This window comes from Corvus moneduloides, chromosome 25 (genome assembly GCF_009650955.1).
Source record: "Corvus moneduloides isolate bCorMon1 chromosome 25, bCorMon1.pri, whole genome shotgun sequence".
NCBI classification, from domain to species: Eukaryota; Metazoa; Chordata; class Aves; order Passeriformes; family Corvidae; genus Corvus; species Corvus moneduloides.
The window spans coordinates 5,801,216-5,821,086 of record NC_045500.1 but is presented as its reverse complement, the minus strand read 5'-3'; the positions used below and the strand labels follow the sequence as shown (position 1 = coordinate 5,821,086).

General features: G+C 56.5%; 1 protein-coding gene across 3 annotated transcripts in view; it reads right to left on the bottom strand.

The window, feature by feature from the left end:
- The window catches only part of DSCAML1 (DS cell adhesion molecule like 1), a 95,114-nt gene extending 76,462 nt beyond the window's left edge, over positions 1–18,652 (bottom strand). For 2 of the 3 annotated variants that reach the window (XM_032133641.1, XM_032133645.1), the window contains exons 1-3: positions 18,498–18,635; positions 10,226–10,543; positions 7,679–7,825 (exon numbers count right to left, since the gene is read on the bottom strand). In XM_032133641.1, coding sequence (XP_031989532.1) covers positions 7,679–7,825; positions 10,226–10,543; positions 18,498–18,540 — 508 coding nt within the window. In that variant the 5' untranslated portion in view covers positions 18,541–18,635. Of the gene's footprint in view, positions 1–7,678; positions 7,826–10,225; positions 10,544–18,497 lie in introns of all 3 variants that reach the window. The other variant, XM_032133642.1, reaches the window with a different exon arrangement.
- Between the last annotated feature and the right edge of the window lie 1,219 nt (positions 18,653–19,871).

Below are 19,871 nucleotides of genomic sequence, written 5' to 3'. Positions count from 1 at the left end.
AAGCCCACCCAGGGGACTCAGCTCGGCCTGCCCCGGAGAGGTGACCACCAGCCAGTGTCCTGCGCCCAGCGCAGGGAGAACCCTCGACAGCAAGAGGCGGCTGGGAGGGGGCTGGGGAGGGAGGGAGGGAGGAAGAGCAGCAACCACAACAAAAACCCACCCTCTCTTTTCATAAGACAGCAGAATTTATCAGCCTGCAGCCCTTCACATCTGTCTCCTCATACAAAATGAAAGAGGCTTTGAAAAACAGAGGAGATGAAATAAAGCCGTCTGTGTGAGGAAGCTGGCATCTCTGCCACTGTCACTGTCACCATGGCAGGAATAATGACCGTGATTGTTTCTGCATCTGGGGATGTGCGCGGGTGCACGGGGAGGAGGGGGAGGAAGACGCACACCCACACCACCCCCACCCCTGTCCACGAGCCCCCAGCCCCGTTTGGGATGAGCTGGCCAGGCACAGGCCACCTTCCCGGTGGCACAAGATGTGGCGACTTCAGCTCTGCTGCAGCTCCTCTCCCTCGCAGCCCAGCGCAGGCCCCAGGGGCAGGCGGCTCAGGCTCACACAAACATGTGGTTTGGGAAGAGGTTTGACCTGTACAGCTCTCACATCACTCGGCTTTGCTGTAGCAATTACTGGCCAGGCAGGCTCCACTCCCGGGGGAGACCTGGGGCAGCAGGACAGGAGCCAGCAGCAGCTTCTCTTCGTTAGATGATGTTTAAATAGAGGTATAAAAGGACAAAGATTGGGGCTGGGGGGAGAACCTGAATGCGCCAGCAAACCCATTTCACAAAGCTGGCTTTGGCATTTTATTGGGGTGATTCTCAGCGCTGTCCTGTGCAGAGCCACGAGCTGGACTTTGGTGGGTCCCTTCCAATTCCAGATATTCTATGTTTCTATTCCGTTCCAGGATTTTCAAGAGGACTTCGGAGCATTCCAAGCCCATCAGGCTGGCAGCAGCCTGCAGAGCACTCCAGGCAGAGGGGTCACTCCCAAGAACCCCTCAGGCAAGGTGGGCCATAGCTGATCATGGGTTGCGCACCCATACAGAGCCCCCAGCTCAGCACCCACATTGCCCTGCCCCAGCGCATGGAGTGCTGATCACAGCCTCAGCCTGAGCTGCTCCAGTGCCTTACAGAAACTCCCATCCCAGAGGATTTCAGCTCTCTGCCAGCAGGAAGGTTTTTAAGATGCACAAAAGCATTAGAATTTATCAAGTGCCCTGTGAGCAGGGAGACAAGACCACGGCCCTTGTGATTGATTCAGCAAGGACCTGGGCGCTCCAGGCTGGGTTCTGTGGGCAGGCAGGAGGGTGCTGGGTTCAGCAAGGTGCACGAGGCACGTGTAGCACCAGGTTTCATTACAGAGCTCAGCTCCACTGCCAGCTGTGCCCTGCAACCTTCTCTGGGGGCTGGTGCTCAGCACAGAATCCTCTCACAGGGATGTGCGGTGCACGCTCCGAGAGTCTGCGAGCGACTCCAGGGAAGCCCAGACGCCTCTAAGGTTCATCAGCCCCAACACCCTCCTGCCCAGGTCGCTCCCCATCTCCTCATGCCACCGGTGGGGTGCTCCAGGGGACTTCCCTCTTGTCCCCAACTTCCTGGCCATCGCCTGAAAAACCTCAGTGTGCCATTCCGAGTGACTGGAACGACGTATTCCAGCGCACAGAGTCACCCTGGGACACGGCAGAGCCAGCAGAGCCTTCCTCCATGCATCTCCTCCAGCTGATCTCTTCCTCCTCCTGCTCTCTGCACTCCAGGAAGAGACTGACATCCCGCCTGCCTTCCACGGGATCTCCAGACCCTCAGGCATCCCTCCCCTACAGCACAGCTGCTCCTCAGGGTGGCTGGAGAGTAACACAGGTGCACTAAAGGATGGCCCTGGCACAGGGTGCCCAGAGCAGCTGTGGCTGCCCCAGCCCTGGAAGTGTTCCAAGGCCAGGTTGGATGGGGCTTGGAGCCACCTGGGATAGTGGAAGGTGTCCTGCCCTTGGCAGGGGTAGGATGAGATGGTCTGAGGTCACTTCTAGCCCAAACCATCCCATGGTCCTGTGATCCCTTTCTCTGCTCTCAGCCAAAGCTTCCCTCCCCTGCAGACGCTGCCACAGCACAGCAAAATCCACCAACAGCTTTGGTTTGGGACAGCCCGAGTTCAGTGTCACCAAATCCCCATTTGGGTCCTGCTGGGTGGCCAGGGAGGCTGGGAGCCTGCAGAATCAGGGCACCAGGAGGTGACGGGGGGAGCGGGGCGGCCACCTCGGCTCTGGCGGCACCCGGGCTGCGCACAGGCTGCTGTTTACTTGTTGTGGTCCCTGCGTGTGCCGTGTGTGCATGCGTGTGGAGATTGTCTCCAACGTGACTCTGCATTATCAGGGCTATAATGAGTCCTTGTTAAAGTGGATTTGATGGAATAATTATATTCCAAAAAAACCTGCGGGAAAGCGCTCTCCCCTCTTAAAGGGCAGGATCATCAAACGTTCTCGCCACATTATTTGCAGTCACACCTTCTGCTGCATCTGCTCCTTTTAAAATCTCTAACTCCAATCTGATCTGAATATATAAATCTGAATTATCACAGCAAAAGGAGATGTGCTCACACCTTTTTTTATCTGTTGCCATGGCGATTAGATAAAATTCACGCCAAGTCTCTGGGGAAGGATGAAATGATTTCAGACAGAATCTCACCCCACTTGGTGAGAATAACGCCTGGAGCTACTTCCCTCTGTAACAGGTCTGGGCACATGTCGAAGCCAGAGAGGGTGGCAAGGGGTGGGGGAGAAGCCAGGACACCTTTGGAGGTCTCGAGGTCGACAGGGGAAAAGGTTTTGCAGCACCCCCAGACAGAGAAGGACAGGAGGGCGCTCGCTCCGATCACATCAGGCGGCTCCGCGCTGCAGCTCTGCCCGTCCCGGGCACAAATGACAAAATCCAGCTGAAAAGGCCAAGCCTTGGCCAGCCTTGTGCCCAGCGGTCCCTCTCGGAGCTGCCTGTGTGGGGATCGCTCCCTGCACACGCTGGGCAGGCGGGGCAGCCTGGGAAGTGCCAGGCCACAGCCACCAGCTGCGGGCTCAGCCACAGGGGACAGCAGGGACACGGCAGCAGGGTGGCCTCGTGCCCGGCACACTCCAGCTCACGGCCTCCTGCTCTAAACCAGCCGGGGTTATCCCACACTCGGGCCAAACCAACCCAAAACACCGACCCTCAGCAACTCCTCTCTGCCCCCAAACCTCTCCATGATGCCAAACAAACAGACAAGGGCAGCCTTTGGCCTCGCCGTGTTTATTCTGTCCCAGCTTCCAGCTTTTCCCCAGTGACAGGAGCCTGATGTCCCCCAGAATGAGCCCATTGACACAAGGACAATGCTGAATTATCCCGCTCCTGGCTCTTCTGCCCCCTGGATCATCCCCCCGTGCCCCTCGGCACGCAGCACCCGCCCGGGTCGGAATGCTGTGCCCAGAAATCCCAGAAATCCCAGAAATCCCAGAAATCCAGCCTCCTGCCTCATCCCTGGACTCACCACGTCCTGGGATGGATTGCAGTGGGATTTGTGTACAGTTCCACTTGTGCTGTCTCAGAGAGAAAAAAAAAAAAAAGTACCAGTGGCGAGGTGCAGCAGAGGACAGCGAACATTTTGGGGGGGGGATTGGCTGCATGGAACCACGAGGAAGCTGCTGCCCCTTCATTGCTCACACCACTAAACAGCTGCTGAGAGGAGGTTAAGGACCCCAGAACCAGCCTGGGGGACATCCGAGGATGGGACAGAAAGAGCCACGCAGGTCAAATGAAGCTCACAGCTGCAGCACCACAAAGAGATTAACTCAGGCAGAGATATTTTGGAAACTCCTAAAAGGCTCAGCCCACAACACACACAAAAACACCTCTAAAACTTCACAGAACTCAATGGGTTTTTTTTCAGCTCCTTCCTTCTGGCAAGCTTTACGTTTTGCTTTCCAGAGAAAAGGCTTTGTGGATAACCAGTGACTAAGTACATCCTCATCTGCGCAGCCCTCAGAGGATTTGTATCAGGCTGGTGACAAAGGCAGCACCCTTAGAAACGCTGGTACCTTGACAAGTGCTCTATTTAGATTTTTTCCAACACAACCTATCAAGTACACAACACTGAAGCAGCAAATAACAGCTCAGCTCTGGGTTTGCCAGGCTGGTAACGCTCAGTGCCTCCAAATCCTGCTGCCCTCGCCAGCTCCAGTGCTGTTCTTCCCATGGGCACAGCCTGGACAGGTGACATTTGTGGCCAGCAAGTGACACAGTGACATCCCTGAGCCAGCTGGGGAATGGTTTGGGCGCGAGTGCACGGGCACGTGTGTGCTCAGAGGGTTGCAAAAGCCAAGCAGTGCCCAAATGAACACCTTGCGACTGCTGAGGAGGGGCTGAAATTGCTCAACCCCCACTTTGTGGTGTCGCAAATAGCTCCCTGTGCTGTTCTTGCAAACTGCAGCTGGACAGGCACCCGGGGAGTGCCCACACACCTGGGCTCCACACTGCCACCACTGCCACATGCAGTAACAATAAAACAATAAAGGAAAAGCTGTTTACAACGTTGAGTTCTTAAAGCAGCTTGCAGCAGGATTTTCTCACTCTCACTCCGTGGAAAAGGGGTGAAGGGTGTGTAAACTCTGCTCAGCTGCTGTGCTCCCATCCAGCACCTCAAGTACACACCAAGATGCACCAGGAGCAGCTGAGTTTGAGGTGTGATTGTCCCCCCAGGCCCTGTCCTGTCACAGCTGCTGCCCTCCCAGACAGAGCAGCAGAGCCCTGTGAGCAGGGCTGTGTCTGTGGCAAGGCTGGGAACACGAGGCAAGATTGATTCTGATGTGAGCACCAGCAAGGCAAATGGGTTTTTGAAAACCCTGTAATTTCTCCGCAACCCCTGACTTCTCTAAACACACAGCAGCACAGTCAGGTGGGCACTAAACAGAAATGAGCTGCACTAATGATGATTTATGTGCAGGATAACCTGCCATAAAGAGTTTATCTTTGATTTCGGGGTATGTTACGGTGTTGCCAAGTTAACCAAACAGCACAACTCGTCACCCAAACCCCGGTGAGGGAGGCAGCAGCTCTCCAGCTGGGTTCTTGCCAGCAAGGCACCACCGAGGTTCTGCACCCAGCAAAAGAGCAACAAGATTTGGCTGAAAAAATGTGAGAGGTTGGGAGCCCTGTAATCCCAATTAATAGAGAAAAGATGAATCAATTGTAGAATTATAGAACAATTTATCTTGGAAGAGACCTGAAAGCCCACCGTGTTCCACCCCCTGCCATGGGCAGGGACACCTTCCACTATCCCAGGGTGCTCCAAGCCCTGTCCAGCCTGGCCTTGGACACTGCCAGGGATCCAGGGGCAGCCACAGCTGCTCTGGGCACCCTGTGGCAGAGAAGAATTTCTTCCTAGAACCCGAGAAAGCTCACAAAAGGTTCCCCCCAGCCACATATGGAGGCAGAGGTTGAGTTCACAAGAGCAGTCCCAGGGGAAGCACTCGCTGTCCCTATTTCTGAGCTGCAGGTATTTTGTTTGGGTTGGGGAAGAGACATTTACTGTGCAAACAGTCACCTAAAAAGAGCCACAAAGAAGCCTGGATGGAGATTTCCCCTGCTCTGCACATCAGGGCTGTTCCTCCCCTGCTGCACCTCAAGCTGCTGGGAAGATGCCCAGCCTTCCACAGGGAGCACCAGAGCAAAGTTTTGGGGAAAGCAGCAGGTTTGGCACGCTGGAGTCAGGAGAGAACACCACGTTACACTGGCAGCTGTGAGCACAGCTCAGGTGCAGCGCTGCAGTCCCTGCACAGCCGCCTCTCACCGGGCAGAATCCACCGCTGTGACCAACAGGGACCGCGGGGCCTCAGCACCACATGCCAGCCCTCCTCACCTCCACCCCATTCCCTCCCCTCATCCTCCTCACTCAGAATCAGGGCAGATGCAGAGGTTCAGCAGAGGTCAGGAAAAAACATATTTTTGGTAACAGCAAAGCCAGTTTTAGCTCTAACACACCAGCAACAAAAAAATAAGCTTCAGGCAGATACTATATTTGTAATCCAACGGCAAAACATGTTTGCTTGTGTTGACTCTGCACTGTAACACAATTTATATGTTCTGTCTTTAGGGTAATTATTGCTTTAGAATGTTAAAATCGTTCCACCCTAATTAAATCATCATATTAAAAAATCCACTGCCACAGCAAACTTGGGAAGAAGTCTGGTTAAGATCATGCGAGTGCACGGATGCTCAGTTGGCACACCCTCTGCTGAGCCCACCGGCCACGTGGGCTCCATCCTCCAGAATCCCACACCAAAGGATGCCAAAACCACAGAGGAAACAACACCCCAGGTTGTCCTGCTGATGGACCTCATGTCCCACTCATCAAAGGCACCAGCCCACAGCATCACCTGCATCGCCCAAAATGCATCAAGAGCACCACCGAGCACCTCAGTGCCCCAGGGCATGGACACCACAAACTCCTCATTCCCACCCACCACTCAGAAATCCACCTTGTGCTCCCACATCGACACAGAAAGGCTGGCAAGGCCTTGGTGCCAGTCTGTTCCCTGCCAAAGGGTGCCTGCCCAGCTACCACCAGCCCAGGTACCTCCAGGCACGTGGGCTGTGCTGGGTCAGCACCTTGGCTGCACTCAGGGAGCAAAGGCCACCAGCAAGAGCCACCACAGCCCCCAGGAGAAGCGGTCACCTCCCTCCAGGTGAAGCACTTTGCTCCTTAAACTCCTCCTGCCAGTCCCAGCCCCAGCCCCAGTGGCCTCTGCTCCCCACAGCAGCACTGGCACTTGGAGGAGCACCAGGACTTGCTGACCTGTGAGCAAATATCAAGCGCAGAGCACTCACTTTGGGCAAAATCCTTTAATTCCCTCTGGATCCCCCGGGGGAAGCAGTTATTGATTGCTTTACTACCAGCTTACACACGCTGTGCCGGGCAGCCAGCGCTGCCATCAATAGCGGCTCCGCCGAGGAGCCAGGAGGTCACCCCGGACCACGGGGACACGGAGCTGGCCCCACGCTGTGCCCAGAACGTGCCACAGCCAGGCAGGAATACCTGCCAAAAATCACAGGGAAATACCTGGAGGAAAACACCTGCAGAGTCCCTGAGCAGAGGTGAGCGGTGCTGTTCCTGCCACAGCCCCTTCCCCATGGATGGAAGGCAGCTTGGAGAGGGACAAGGCCCAGGCTATGAGGCAGGGACATGGGACAGGGAGGCCAAGCAGGTTCCACCCCAGGGAAAAGCGAGATGATGGCAAGTTCCTTTCCCTGTGGCTGAATCAGTTGTGAAAACTCACAAGAGAAGGTGGGGTTTTGACTGGAGCGTCATCCTGACAAGACAAACAGCAGCCCTGACTGCAGGAGTCAGACACAAACAGCACAGGCAGGTGCTGTACCCAAAGCATCCTGCAGAAACCAGGACAGGGCACGTGTGCTGCCAAAATTACACTGAGCATCCTTCACCCTAGGGACACCTGGCCAGAGCACCCAGGAGAGCCTGGACACAACACCTCCGCTCACACCAGCAGCACTTTCCAGTCTGCAAAATCACCAATAAAAGCCTTTGCTGAGCAGCACAGGCACAGACAACAATGCAAAACCAGACCCTCCACGGCAGCAGGTGTCACACATGGCAAAGCAGGTCAGATTTCCAAGAGAACAGGTGCTCCTCTCTTACCTGGGATGATAGAAACGGTGTCTTTCTCCCAGGATACAACGCTAACATATTCCTGCACTGAAGAGGGGATGAGGCACTTGAAAACAGCCACGTTTCCACGCATCGACCTTTGGTCCTCCACCCGAACGGTGTACGGTTCCCTGAAAACTGTGGAGGAAAGCAGATGGTTGGTAGCATGACAGTGCTGGAGGAAAACACACTTCCTTTTGCTAGAATCCCACGTTTCCCAAACAAACCAACCCACCCAGCCACACGCTGCTTCCATCCCAAAACACCTTCCCGGGGAAGGAAGCGACTCTGCTGGGGAATGCGGCGCTGAGCTTGGGACAGAGCGACATCTGGCCCAGGTCCTGCTGCTGGCACCTGCCAGGCTCCCCAGCGTCACCTGAGCTTGCCAGACTCAGTGTGGGGACCAAGGACATTTTGTAGTTGTAATGTGCATTTCACCTCTGGATGCTGAAAACGCATCCTGGGAGAGACAGCCCATGGCACAGAGCCTGGGACCCTCCAAAACCCACTGCAGGAGTATTTAAGGCAAGCAGACGACAATTTCCAAGCCATGCCACATGGTCCCAGCATGTGCCCTATTTCTCAGGGAGATGCACACCCCTTTGACAGCTCCTTGCTGCTCCCTGGACCAGCAGCAATGCTCCAGGAGCACCTGGAGCTGGGTGAGGCGGACCCAGCTCAGCCTCTCCAGCAAGACAAGGAGATGTCACCAGCCCCAGCCACCACAAACTCCTGGAATTCAAGTACAAAATGCAATTGGGGGCAGCTCCCTCCTTACTGTGACAATAATTGTGCCCTGTAGGACATGGACACGATTGCCATCGTGACAAATACACGTTCACTTGGTCACCTAACAACATTCCCTGGCCAGAGCAGGAGCAGCTCAACAAAGCTCTCAGCAGCCCCACAAGGAAGGTGTTTTCCCTGAGTGGGAAGTCCCTGTGGGCATTTCATCCCACACCTCGCACAGCCAAGCCAGCAGCGAGAGGGTGACAGCATTTCCACCCTGATTTCCTGGGCTTCCAGAGCTCCCTGCTCAGAGATGTGCCACGAGGGCACGGGGAGAAGCCGCCACGGAAAGGGGCTGCAGAGCCAAAGCAGATTAACCAGCAAAAGCTTCCTTAATCACCCGGAGCTGAGGTTTATTCACAGGCTTTAAAGGCCAGCGGGGAGCACAAGGAGCATCCTGAACGCTCCCTGCCACCACGACAACCCCAGCTGGGAGCAGACCCTTTCCACAGCCCCGCTGCATCCCTGACCTGTGCCAGCCCCACAGCCAGGGCTCCAGGCTTTTCCTGCCACCAGGAATAACCCCAGGAAGGCAACACACAGCCACAACCAGCGCACTTAAACCTCTCCACTGGCTGGAGAAATTTGCTCCATGGGCTCGCCAACAGCTTTCCCAAGACTTCCAGAGATCTCTTCCCTCATATTTCCAGTTTCCACTGCATTTTATTGAGTTGCTTGCTTTCTCCAGCTGTAATTGGCTCTCCGTGCTGCACTGCCATTAGAAAGCACTGGAGAGTGACTGGGATGTGGGATGGCCAGAAGGGAGCAGGAGCTGGGAATGTTCCACAGCCGTTTCCACTGCCATAAAGCCAGAGCAGCTCCAGGAGCTGGAGACATCCTGGTGGCCTCACTGGACATCCACATCTCCTGCTAAGAGAAAGGGAGGCTGAGCTCCCAGCCCAACAGCAGGGGTGCATTCAGTCCTGCATGGAGAGGGGGATGAGGGCCAGGACTCCCTCTCTGTGATCCCAGGGCAGCTCTGGGCACGTGGGGTCCCAGCAGAGCCAACCCCGCCATGCCTGGCGTGAGGAGAGCACAGCTCCACATTTACTACACCCCATCTGCTCCTCCACCACACTGTGGTTTATAGGTAACCTGAGAGTGCTGGTAAATAATTCACTCTGCAGAAGGGGGTTAATACCAATTTACTCCGCAGTACAAGGTATTAAAATAAAAAAACCCTGTAGTCACTTCTGTCACGTTCCCTCTGCTAGCCCCACTTTTAATAGGTTACATAATGAAGCCATTCCTGGGCTATTAGCCCTCCTCAGCCTGGTCAATAATTTACTATAATGGCTTTTGGAATCAGCTCTTTGCCATATTCCTCTTTTTTATTTATTTATTTTAATTTTTTTTGTTCTTAATAAGCCTTGGCAAGCTGGGGCTGGGTGCTGCAGTGGGAACAAGGCTGTGGGACACTGAGGGGCCCCCAGCATGGACAGATGTGGCCCAGCTCCTCCCACAGCTGGGAAAAGCCTCTGTACGTGGCTGGGTGAGACAAGCCCAGTTCAAAGGGAGAGGAGCTCTCCTGCCACCAGGCTGCAGCCACACCACGTTCTCCAGGCACCCGCTGGAGATCTCCAAGCTGCACCTCCCACCCAACACTCTGCCCTTCTCCCTGCTCCATCCTGTTGCAAGAACCCAACGCAGCAGCCCTGGTTCTGCACTTGAAGGGCCAACTGGCTGTGGAGAAGAGCAGGGAGAAACCAGCCCCTCGTGCAAAGCCCAGCGCCCACAGGGAGCTCCTACCTGCTTTAACACGGATGTTTGGGCTCCTGATTTTGCCAGCCGAGTTCTCCGCGGTGCAGAAGTAGTCGTTGTCATGGATAAAGCTATTGAAGGCTGATGGCGAGAAGGGGTAGAGCTGCAAAGTCCCATTGGCATGGACATGCCGGATGTGGGGCACATCGTAGATGTCGTCACCTGTGGCCAGGTACCACCGAAGGACGGCGCTGGGTGACCCTGCTGCCGGGCAGGGGATCACCACCCCCACTGTGCTGGAGAAGGTGACCTGCTGCAGGGAGTCGTTCACAAAGTAGAGGCTGGTTCCAACATCTTCAGCGTGTGCTGTGGACAAAGCAGAGGCCACCAGGGCGGGCGGTCACTGCAGGGATCACCATCCTGGTGGCACAGGGACCCCCCTGGCACAGAGACCCCCCTGGCATGGCCCCTACACCCTGCGTGCGGCAGAGCAGGGGAGCGCAGGAGCATCCGTGCACGGCTGGGAGCACACAGGCCACCTTCACAGGCCAGCGCTCCTGCTGCCAGCACGGATGAGGGATCACAGGCACCTCGGCAGGACAGCCAGGGGCTGTGCAGGTGAGGATGGACACCCCGGGCAGCCCCCGAGGTTTCCGCAGGGGCACCTGGCTGGCTCTGGGCACCCACACCAAGCACAACCACCAACGCTGTTCCTCCTGCAAACCCCGGCATTCCTGTGATCCCCCAGCCCGGAGCAGCCCCATCCAGCATCCCTGATCCCCCACAGCCCCCCAGCACAGCCCCACGGGCAATACCAATACCCAGTGCACATCATTGCCAGGCAGGGCAGAGATCTTCACTGCTACCCCACCACTACCTCCGAGCCAGGAGAGGGGCAGGTAAACCGGGATCAGAGCTACTGCTCTCTCCAAGAGCCACCCTGCCCTCAGCCTGAGCTTCTCCCAGGCATCCCTGCACCATCCAAACAAGGACGGAGGTGGGTTCAGGGGCACAGTCCAGGCAGAGCTTGTGGCCACCTGCATGCCCAGGAGCAGCTCTCGCCGCTGGAGAACAGCGCTTCCCTGCTTGGGAAGTAGGGAATGGACCTCTGCACCCAACTCCTCCGGCCCCTCCTTCCCTCTCTCCAGGACCACGAGCTGCCCCTTCCCAAGCCAAGCCAGCGAAATTGGCTATAAATAAGGATGAGGAGGCCCCCAGTCACTTAGATCCGCTTTCTTTTTTTAGCCGCACTCTTTCCAAGTGGGCGGAAGGACAGGGATCTGGGAAGGGCCCTCGGCGGGTGTATTAATAGCTGCGGCTGAGCGCACGCCCGTGGTGCCGCAGAGCCAATAAGCAGATCAGCACCGTGCCGCCGGTTCAGAACGAGTCACGGGGGACCCTCCCTGACCTCGATTCCTTAACTTGGGGAGGAGGGGACGGCAGCAGGGGGGAGAAGGAAAGCCTCATCCGCACGCCTCGGCTCCGGAGGCGGCCACTCGCCCGAGGAAGGGCTGGTTGAGTGGCCACGGTTGCTCCACCTCTGTGCCAAGCTTCTCCAGCCAGGTGCCTGTCCTGCCTTGGAGCTGTGCCACCAGCCCAATCCACACCATCCTCAACCGGGTCAGGACAGGACGCCCCGAGACACCTCAGCCCTTCTGGGAGCAGAGTTCTCTCCATCCTTCTCCCAGCTGAATGTACAACCTTGAGCCTCTTTCAGGATCTTACTCTTGCCCTCTGTGTGCACTGCACAGAATCGTCCCTGAAAATGACCAGGTTTCCTCCTGTGCCCACTTGGAGCCCTCTGTCCCACAGAAGAGATGAGCTGGTAGTGAGGTCCAGCTCTGCCACCACATGAGACAGCCAATTTACACGTCACGAAATCATCTCCATGTCTCCCCACGCACCAGCTCCCTGCATCCATGCACAGGTGGAAGGAGACAAAGCCATTTATTTTTCCCTCCCTGGCAAACAAGCATCAAAGACCGACGGATGGAGGAGCAAAGCTCCAGCCGAGCCTTTGCAGAGCCACGGGGCCACCGCTCGGCCCTGCAGATGTCATTTTGTGACATCTCCAGGCTGGTTTGTCGTCATGAATCAGCATTTCCCTTCATCCAAGCAGTGTGATGCTTCTCCCAAATACATGAAAGGGAAAAAACGCACATTTGCAGGCAGAGGAAGGGAAACAAAGCCCGCACGAGCAGCACAGAGCTATTTGTGGCTGAGCCTGAGCTGAGCAGATGATGGCTGGAGCCAGGGCACAGCAAAAGCCACCTTCAGCCTGGCTTTGGACCAAGGACGTCCTGTTGTGCCCCGTGCTCCATCCAGAATCTCTCCCCAGCTCCCACTGTACAGCTTGAGAAGGCTCCTCAAGCACCCAGAGACTGCCAGGGAAACATCTTCATCCTCAGCAGCACCAGGAGGGCTCAGAGCTGGATGGGTGAGGGGCTGGGGCGAGGACTGGAAAAATACCTCATAAACAGAGAAATTCAGATTACCCATAAAGCTTTTTCAGGTCAAAGGGGGAAAGGGATTTTTAATAGAAAATGGAGGTTATGGGATTGGCAATAGTTATGTGACAGACGCATAGAGTTAAATCCTCATAATCTCCTTTACCATTTAGCATTGAGCACCATCCTAATTCCATGTTTCATAAAACCGTCTCCAAATCACTGGGAGAGATTAAAAATTTAGAAATAGCACAGCAATATTTTTAAACCAGAAATCACTGCTCACATCTGGTCAGATGTGCTGACCCTAACCTACATATCGAGGGCATTAATTCACATGAACCTGAAAAGAGGAGGCTGGGGGAGCTGAGATGGAACAGTTTCAGCTGGGAATGCAGCCTGGAGCCCAGCCTGGCTCCAGCTGGGAGTCCCACCGAGCCCAGCACAGGGCTGGACACCCGAGCTGGCTCTGAAAGGCAGGTGTTTTAAGTTATCAGAGCTCAATCTTCTTAAATTGTGGTAAATTACAACCTAGCGGTATTGAAATATTAATATCTCTATTCGAGCTGGGAGAAGCAAGTCATTTTGTTATCATCCCTTCGGAATATTTACTAGTCTTGATGGCTGGACTTCCCAAACTCCAGCACCTTCTGACACAGCAAAGCACTTGGGGTGTTCAGCAAGCACCTGCTTGCTCCAGAGAGAGGCCACAAACTGTCCCCAAGATCTGTCACCGTGCCACCCATCTCCGGGAGAGGTGCCCGAGCAGCACAGCAATGCCATCACCTCCCCAGCAGCACAAAACCTCCCGGGGAAGAGCCCGTCCTTTTCTAAGAAGCGGATTTAGGAGCAGCCTCAGACAAGGACCGGCTTCGTGCCAGCCAGGGCTCTTCCTCCTGAGATAAGAGGCTTTTCCTGCTCTCCACGCACGTCCATCACCTGTGCTGGCAGGCTGCTGCTTGGACCACACAGCCAGCCCCGAGCCCACCCACACCCAGCAAGTCCCTCAGAGCTGAGCACGGTCCTTTAGCTGGCTGGAAATCTGACAGAGCCAGGGAAAGGCTGAAGGATTTGTGTTTCAAGGGGGTTCGTGCCATTCCCTGGGCAGGCACTAGACTGCCGTTCACATTCCCCCACTGGCAGCAGCTTTCCTGAGACCTCCTTCCTGATCCGGGTGGTCTGACCGCCCGGGTGCCCACCCCAGCCCTCCTCCAAGGCTGGTGAGAAGCTGCCCCAGGAAAAACCCCACCTGTGGGACCCCAAAAGGGCTGGAGGGGCCACCAGGGCTTCCCCAGCCCCCGGCTGAGCCGGGCTGCAGGGATGCTGTGCAGAGCAGCAGGCTAATGGCCACCTCGCAGCTCATTTATTATCCTCATTAAGGGTGTTTGACACCTGCCCTGTTCAAGGAGAAAGTGAACCAAAGCTTGGCACGCACCGGGCTGGGAATTACAGGTAGGTGGCAAGTCCTAATCGTTCCTCCGTGCTGAAGAGAGGACGGCAATTCCATCACACACTGCCTGCACGTTCGGAACGCTGGAGCAGCCTCCGGCCTTGCCCGGAACCAGCTCCCTCCAAGCCCTCATCTCCAGGACACCTTTCACGGCCTTTGTGCCAGCGAAGGGAGTGACCTTGGAGTTGATGGAGCGAGAAGTGGCACTTCCAAGCTCCATGGAAGGGATGAGGAGGGAAGCGGCCGAGGCTGGTCCCTTCCAAGGGGAGCTCAGAGGTGCCTGGAAGAGCAGCACATCCTCCCAGGCTGCCACCTCCCCACCGTGGCTGCCCAGCCCCAAGGGTTAAAGCCGTGACTCCCGCACGCTGTGCCCCTCGGGGACCGGTCTCAGGGGGGTGGAAATCGTGTCAGGAAATGCCAAGCAGGGGCTGGGGCATTCAGCTGGTGCCCAGCACAGCAGCAGCGATGGCAGGTACCTGCCACAGCATCTTTCCTGCCTGGCACTGCAATTTGGCTGCCACATGAGTCCCACCCTGGTGGCACAGCTCCTCTGGCTCGAGCACCACGGTCCTTCCTGATATGACAAAGCAAAGAGGGAGCAAAGGAGAACCTGCCTCTGGTCCTCTGTGGGTAAGGGCATGGCTCAAACATGCTCCAAGCGCCTGCTCCTTAATGCATCTGCATGGAAATTAAGGCCTGAACCACCTCCAGCGATTACGACAGCACCCAGGCTGAGGCTGTAACCCTTGCCTGGGAAAAAAAGCTCTCCTGGCTGGATTCCTGCTTCCTGAACCTCCCATGGCAGCCTGTGAGAGGTACCAGCCTCACCACACCATCCACCCAGAGCTGGACATTCCCCAGCCCTGCCCCACCTGCCCAGCCTGGGGACCCTCAGCTCTGGGGGTGAGGAACAAGCCCAGAGACCACAGGCGAGGGCCTCTCCCTCCCCTTGCAGGGCCACCTCCACGCCTTGGCCATGCTGAACACAACGCCTGAGGAGCTGCAGCTGAGTCCCAAGGGGACATCTGGTGACATTACCCAGCCAGAGTGACAGCCCTGTGTCCCCAGGGAGGCCAAACGAGCGGGCACTAGGGGTGGGCAAGGGGACACACCAGAGGCCATGCGCGCCTGGCCTTGGGCTCCCTCCACAATGGCCAGGCCACTCTCCCAGTGCATCACAACCCACTCGGTGGCTTTGCAAGGTGGAGACCAGGATTTCCACCATGCAGCCGAAAGGACAACACATCAGGGCAAGCTCTGCCAGCTCCTCACCTTTTCCCTGTCCCCTCCAAGCCGTGCTCGCTCCCCTCTCAGGGCCAGGAGCCGCTGCAGCCCTTCCTGGGCGCAGCTGGGAGCAGGCAGGAACACGAGCCTGGAAATGGAATTCCTAAATATTTGGTACAGCTCTGCTGGCGGATGATGGCGGCAGCACACAGCCTGCATGTGGCGGGGGATATTTCCGCGGGATCCACGAGCAGGCAAAGGGTAACTCCCAAGCCCATGGTTATGTAAAGACGGAGAGCTGGCTATAACTGAGATTTCAAAGGCAAGGAACGCTCTGCACCCAGAGCTGCCGCTGCACATCCTCCCCGAACAGCAGCACCGCAACGACTGCAACGACCGAGCGCCTTCCTCCTTCGTGCCCACCATGGAAGTCGCACCTATTAACGTGCTGCCTGCCTGGCTGCGAGATGCCTCCGTGTCATCCGAGGCGCGGCTCAGCCTCGCGTGCTGCCATGTCAGAATTCCTGCCACAAAGACTTCCAGCTTTTTTCTTGCCCTCGGCTCGCCAGATGCTCCGGAGAAGGACGGAGCGCTGCCCATCCATCCCCCCAGGACGGGGCCACATGGGCAGAGATCCCGGCACCCCAACACCGAGGTGCTGGAGCCACGGCTGCCCCAAGCCATGCCCCAAGCTTCCAGGCAGCCCTCAGCTCCAGAAAGGGCTGTTCCACAGCACATCCCTGGCACTCGCCCCTCGCACAAGGCACAGCCTCTTCCTCCAGAGGACAAACACCCAGGAACATCAGGGTTGCCTTTACCCATTCCCCGTCCAAAGGCAGGAGCAGCCCGAAGCCTGTGCCAGGCACAGGTAAAGGCTCCGGGCGAGCCGCCGTGGTGGCTCCTGGTGCTGGGAAATTTTGGCAGGATAAACAAGCGCCGGGCACGGCGAGGAGCTGAGCACTGCAGGCTTCTCCTCCGTGCATTTAATGAGGTTTCCATGTTTCATTTCAGAGACAAACGAGTGCTGTGCCACACTGGGGGGCCGAGATGGGAGAGATTAGGAACCGCGAGCTGCACCGTTCGCTGCGCCCAGCGCGGGAACATCATGTAAATATAATGCCAATATAAATCAGGCGGCAGAGCCATCCAGCAGCAGCACGCAGGGAGATGCTTCCCTGGCTCCCAGCCTCTCAGTTGTGACCAGTCCATTCCTCATCACACCACTCGCCTCCCCTCTGCCTGGCTCCTCTCCTTCACACTGCCAGACCATCTTGCTGCTCAACTCTCTGCTTGCCAACCACCTATTTCTGTTTATTTTGTAAACAGGGGCAGAAATAAGCAGCTACAGCCCATCAAGGGATTTCTAAACTTCAGGGGTCCCTTGGATCAAATGTTTATCTGCTTTCGGTTTCTACTTGAGCTCGTTCTACAGCAGGAGCACGTTAAAAGGATGTGCTTCGATGCCCAGAAATATTAAGTATCTGAAAGATTTATCATGCATTAAGCAATTCTTTTTTTTTTTTTATCCTATTATTCTAATGAAACTTCCATTGTATTGCTGTCCTCTCTCTGGAACCGCTTCACATTAACACTTTGCATCACCAGGACTGTTCGATGCTGAAGATATCTTTTTTTTTTTTAAGAAATAAAATGTAAAACGAGGCCACGAGGAGTTGTGCTAATGGAGGCTTTTAATTTGCTCTTCTCCGAAGAGATAGCTCTGTGGGAAGAGATCCCTTTTCCAAGAAGCTGGGGCTGAAAAGATGCAAAAAGCAATAAACCGGTGCAGCTCTTTATTATTTTGACTATTGGGGGTCGAAAGGAATCATGGCATCCTCGACGGTTATCTGTTTTTTCCTTTTAGCACAGTAAAAAATGCAAATGTAAGCAAAGCAGACGCTGGCACATTCAGCTCAGCAGATCTGAAGCACAATAGCGATTTTGGGTAAAGCTCCCAAAAGCAGCTTCACCCCAGCTCGAATAAAGCAGCTATTCCATAATTAATAATTGATGGAATAATTGATCATCACCGCACAACTGGACAGGGTGCCCTATTAAACCTCAGTAAATATTTTTCATTGGATTAACATTCAGCTAACGGGGTAATGTAATGGGCAGCAAGAGAGGTCTCATGCAAGGAAGCAGCTCCGTCCCCTTTCTTTCACTTTCCTCATTTCCTAAAATTTCCCCCTTGCTGTTCTCAAATGTCAGAGACGATAATTAGGGCAAATGTCATTTTATATCCTCCGAGCAGACAATTTTCCAAGAGGTGGGCACTTCCAGCACCGCATCCGCAGGTCGGGTCATGGGCAAGGAGGTAATTTATTACAGAAACATAATTAAAAATTCCCGCAGATCCGGAAATGGGCAATTCCTTTATGTAACATGGATCGATTGTTGTAACAAACGCAGTGGGATTTAAGTGCCCGTGCTCCACGCAGCTCCTGCCTCTCTTTAATTGCATCTAGAGCAGAGACTCGGTTAGAGTATCACCCCGCTGGATGTGGGCAGCATTCACTTAATGCCCAACTTTAAATTAATCTGCAATCTTCCAGCGTGTGTCTCCTTGACACGCTCGTTCCATGATCCTCCCCATCCCCCCCCATACATATATATGATTTATCTATAATCTGATTGGTGTCAAGCCGTTGGGTTACACTTCGCACAGCGTTCCTAGGGGGAACGATGCGAATGTTAAGGCATCGCTGGGCTGACAGGATCAGACTGAGAAGTGCTCCGGGGACGCGGAGCGCTCGGTCCCGGCGCGGCACCGCCGGAGGATGCTGCGCCCGTCGGTGCGGGGTCCCGGCCGCGGCTGCCACCGCCGTCCCGGGGGCTCCGTCGCGGAGCCGCTCCGGGATGCGCCGGCACCGACCGGCCCCGCTCCGCGCACCGAGCCCCGCGCTCCGCCGCGCCGTCCGGGGCGAGCGCTCCGGGAGAGCGCACCGACAATCCCGGGCACCCGGGGAGGGCGCAGAGAGAGAGCGGCAGGGCGCACTGAGAGCCGCGGAACCCCGGGGAGGGCGCACCGAGAGCCCAGGAAGGCGCACCAAGAGCCCCGGGACCCCGCGGAGGGCGCACCGAGAGATGTGGGACCGAGAAACGGAGCACCGAGAGCCCCGGCGAGGGCGCAGCCCGTGCCGCCCGCCCTGTCCCACTGCCGGGGACCCCCGCCGCCCCCGCCCCGGTGCCCACGTACCTTTCGGCAAAGAGTACAGCAGGAGAAAAGTTACCAGCCACATGCCATACAGAGCAGCTCTGGCCCCGGGCTGCGGCGCAATTGCGGAGGTGCGGTGCCCCGGCGTGCCGCGCTCCTGCCGCCGCTGCCAGCCCGGCTGAGGTGCCCAGCGCCGCTCCCGCTCCGCCCCGCTCCGCTCCCGCCCGTGGGCCGGGCTCCCGCCCGCGCCCGCCCCCCCCGCGCCGCGCAGGGCTGGGGGCGGCCGCGGCCCCCGCCGGCCGAGCCCCTTCCTCCTCCTCCTCGGCGTGCGCGGGGGCTGGCAGAGCCCCTGGCCCCCACCGGCCGCCCCCGAGCTGCGCTCCCCCCCGGGCCATCGGCGCCGGTGCAGCCCCGCGAGGCCGGAGCGCGGTTCGCGCTCCCCCAGCCCTGCAAAGCGGCACCGCGGCGCCTTGCCCCAGGTGAGCCCTGTCCTGGCCGCAGGGCTGCGGGTGCAGCAGCACGGCTGGGCCACCCGGGACGCGCAGCTGGCACTTCTCCTGCTCCCCGGGCCTCCCGCACACTCTTCCAACATCCGGGGGACAAAACCGATACAATGGTTTGGGTTGGAAGGGACCTTACGGACCACAGGGACACCTTCCACTAGACCAGGTTGCTCCAAGCCTTGTCCAGCCTGGCTTTGGACACTTGTGAGGATGGGAGATCAGGGTTTCAGCAGCTCGTGCTGCTCCCATGAGAGGGACACAAGCCAGACAGGGCCAGCAGATTCATTACACATTCATCCCTCCAGCCAGCAAATAACAAACAAATACCAGCTAATGCTTTACTTTGGGGTGTATTTATCCAAGGCTTAGCTCAAGCCGAGGCTTGTACTCCCCAAGACTTAGTCGCACCAAAGCCAATTTGTCTGGACCGTTAGAGCATTCAGAGTGTCTTTCCTTGAAGTGATTATAGCAGGTTTTCTTTGCTTTCCAAAACAGCCTTTACAAGCTCAATTTGTTGGAAAATAAACAGAAAGAAAGATTAAAGCATTCAGATTTCAAACAAAACAACCAGCAGGAAAAACATTACGTTCGGATTTTTTAAAAAGCGCTGTTTAGATTTAATTGAAAACGCGACTATCGTCACGGAAATTGGGAAAACAACAGTCCCTTGGCCATTTCCAGCCCTCGTGGATTCACTGCAAGCCTTCTCACCTACAAGTCCCCTGAAGAGCTCACCAAGGGGGTACCCGTGGGTGGGAGGTTCCCATCTCGGAGCGGGGACACAGCCAAGGACACGGAGAAGCTGCCAGGACTCAGGATCCTCCACGCCCACCCCGTGTCCCCTGTCCCCTCCCTGCTCCAGGCCACCCACACCAGAGACGCTGTCATTTTAGTGACAAGCACAGCGAGGCCA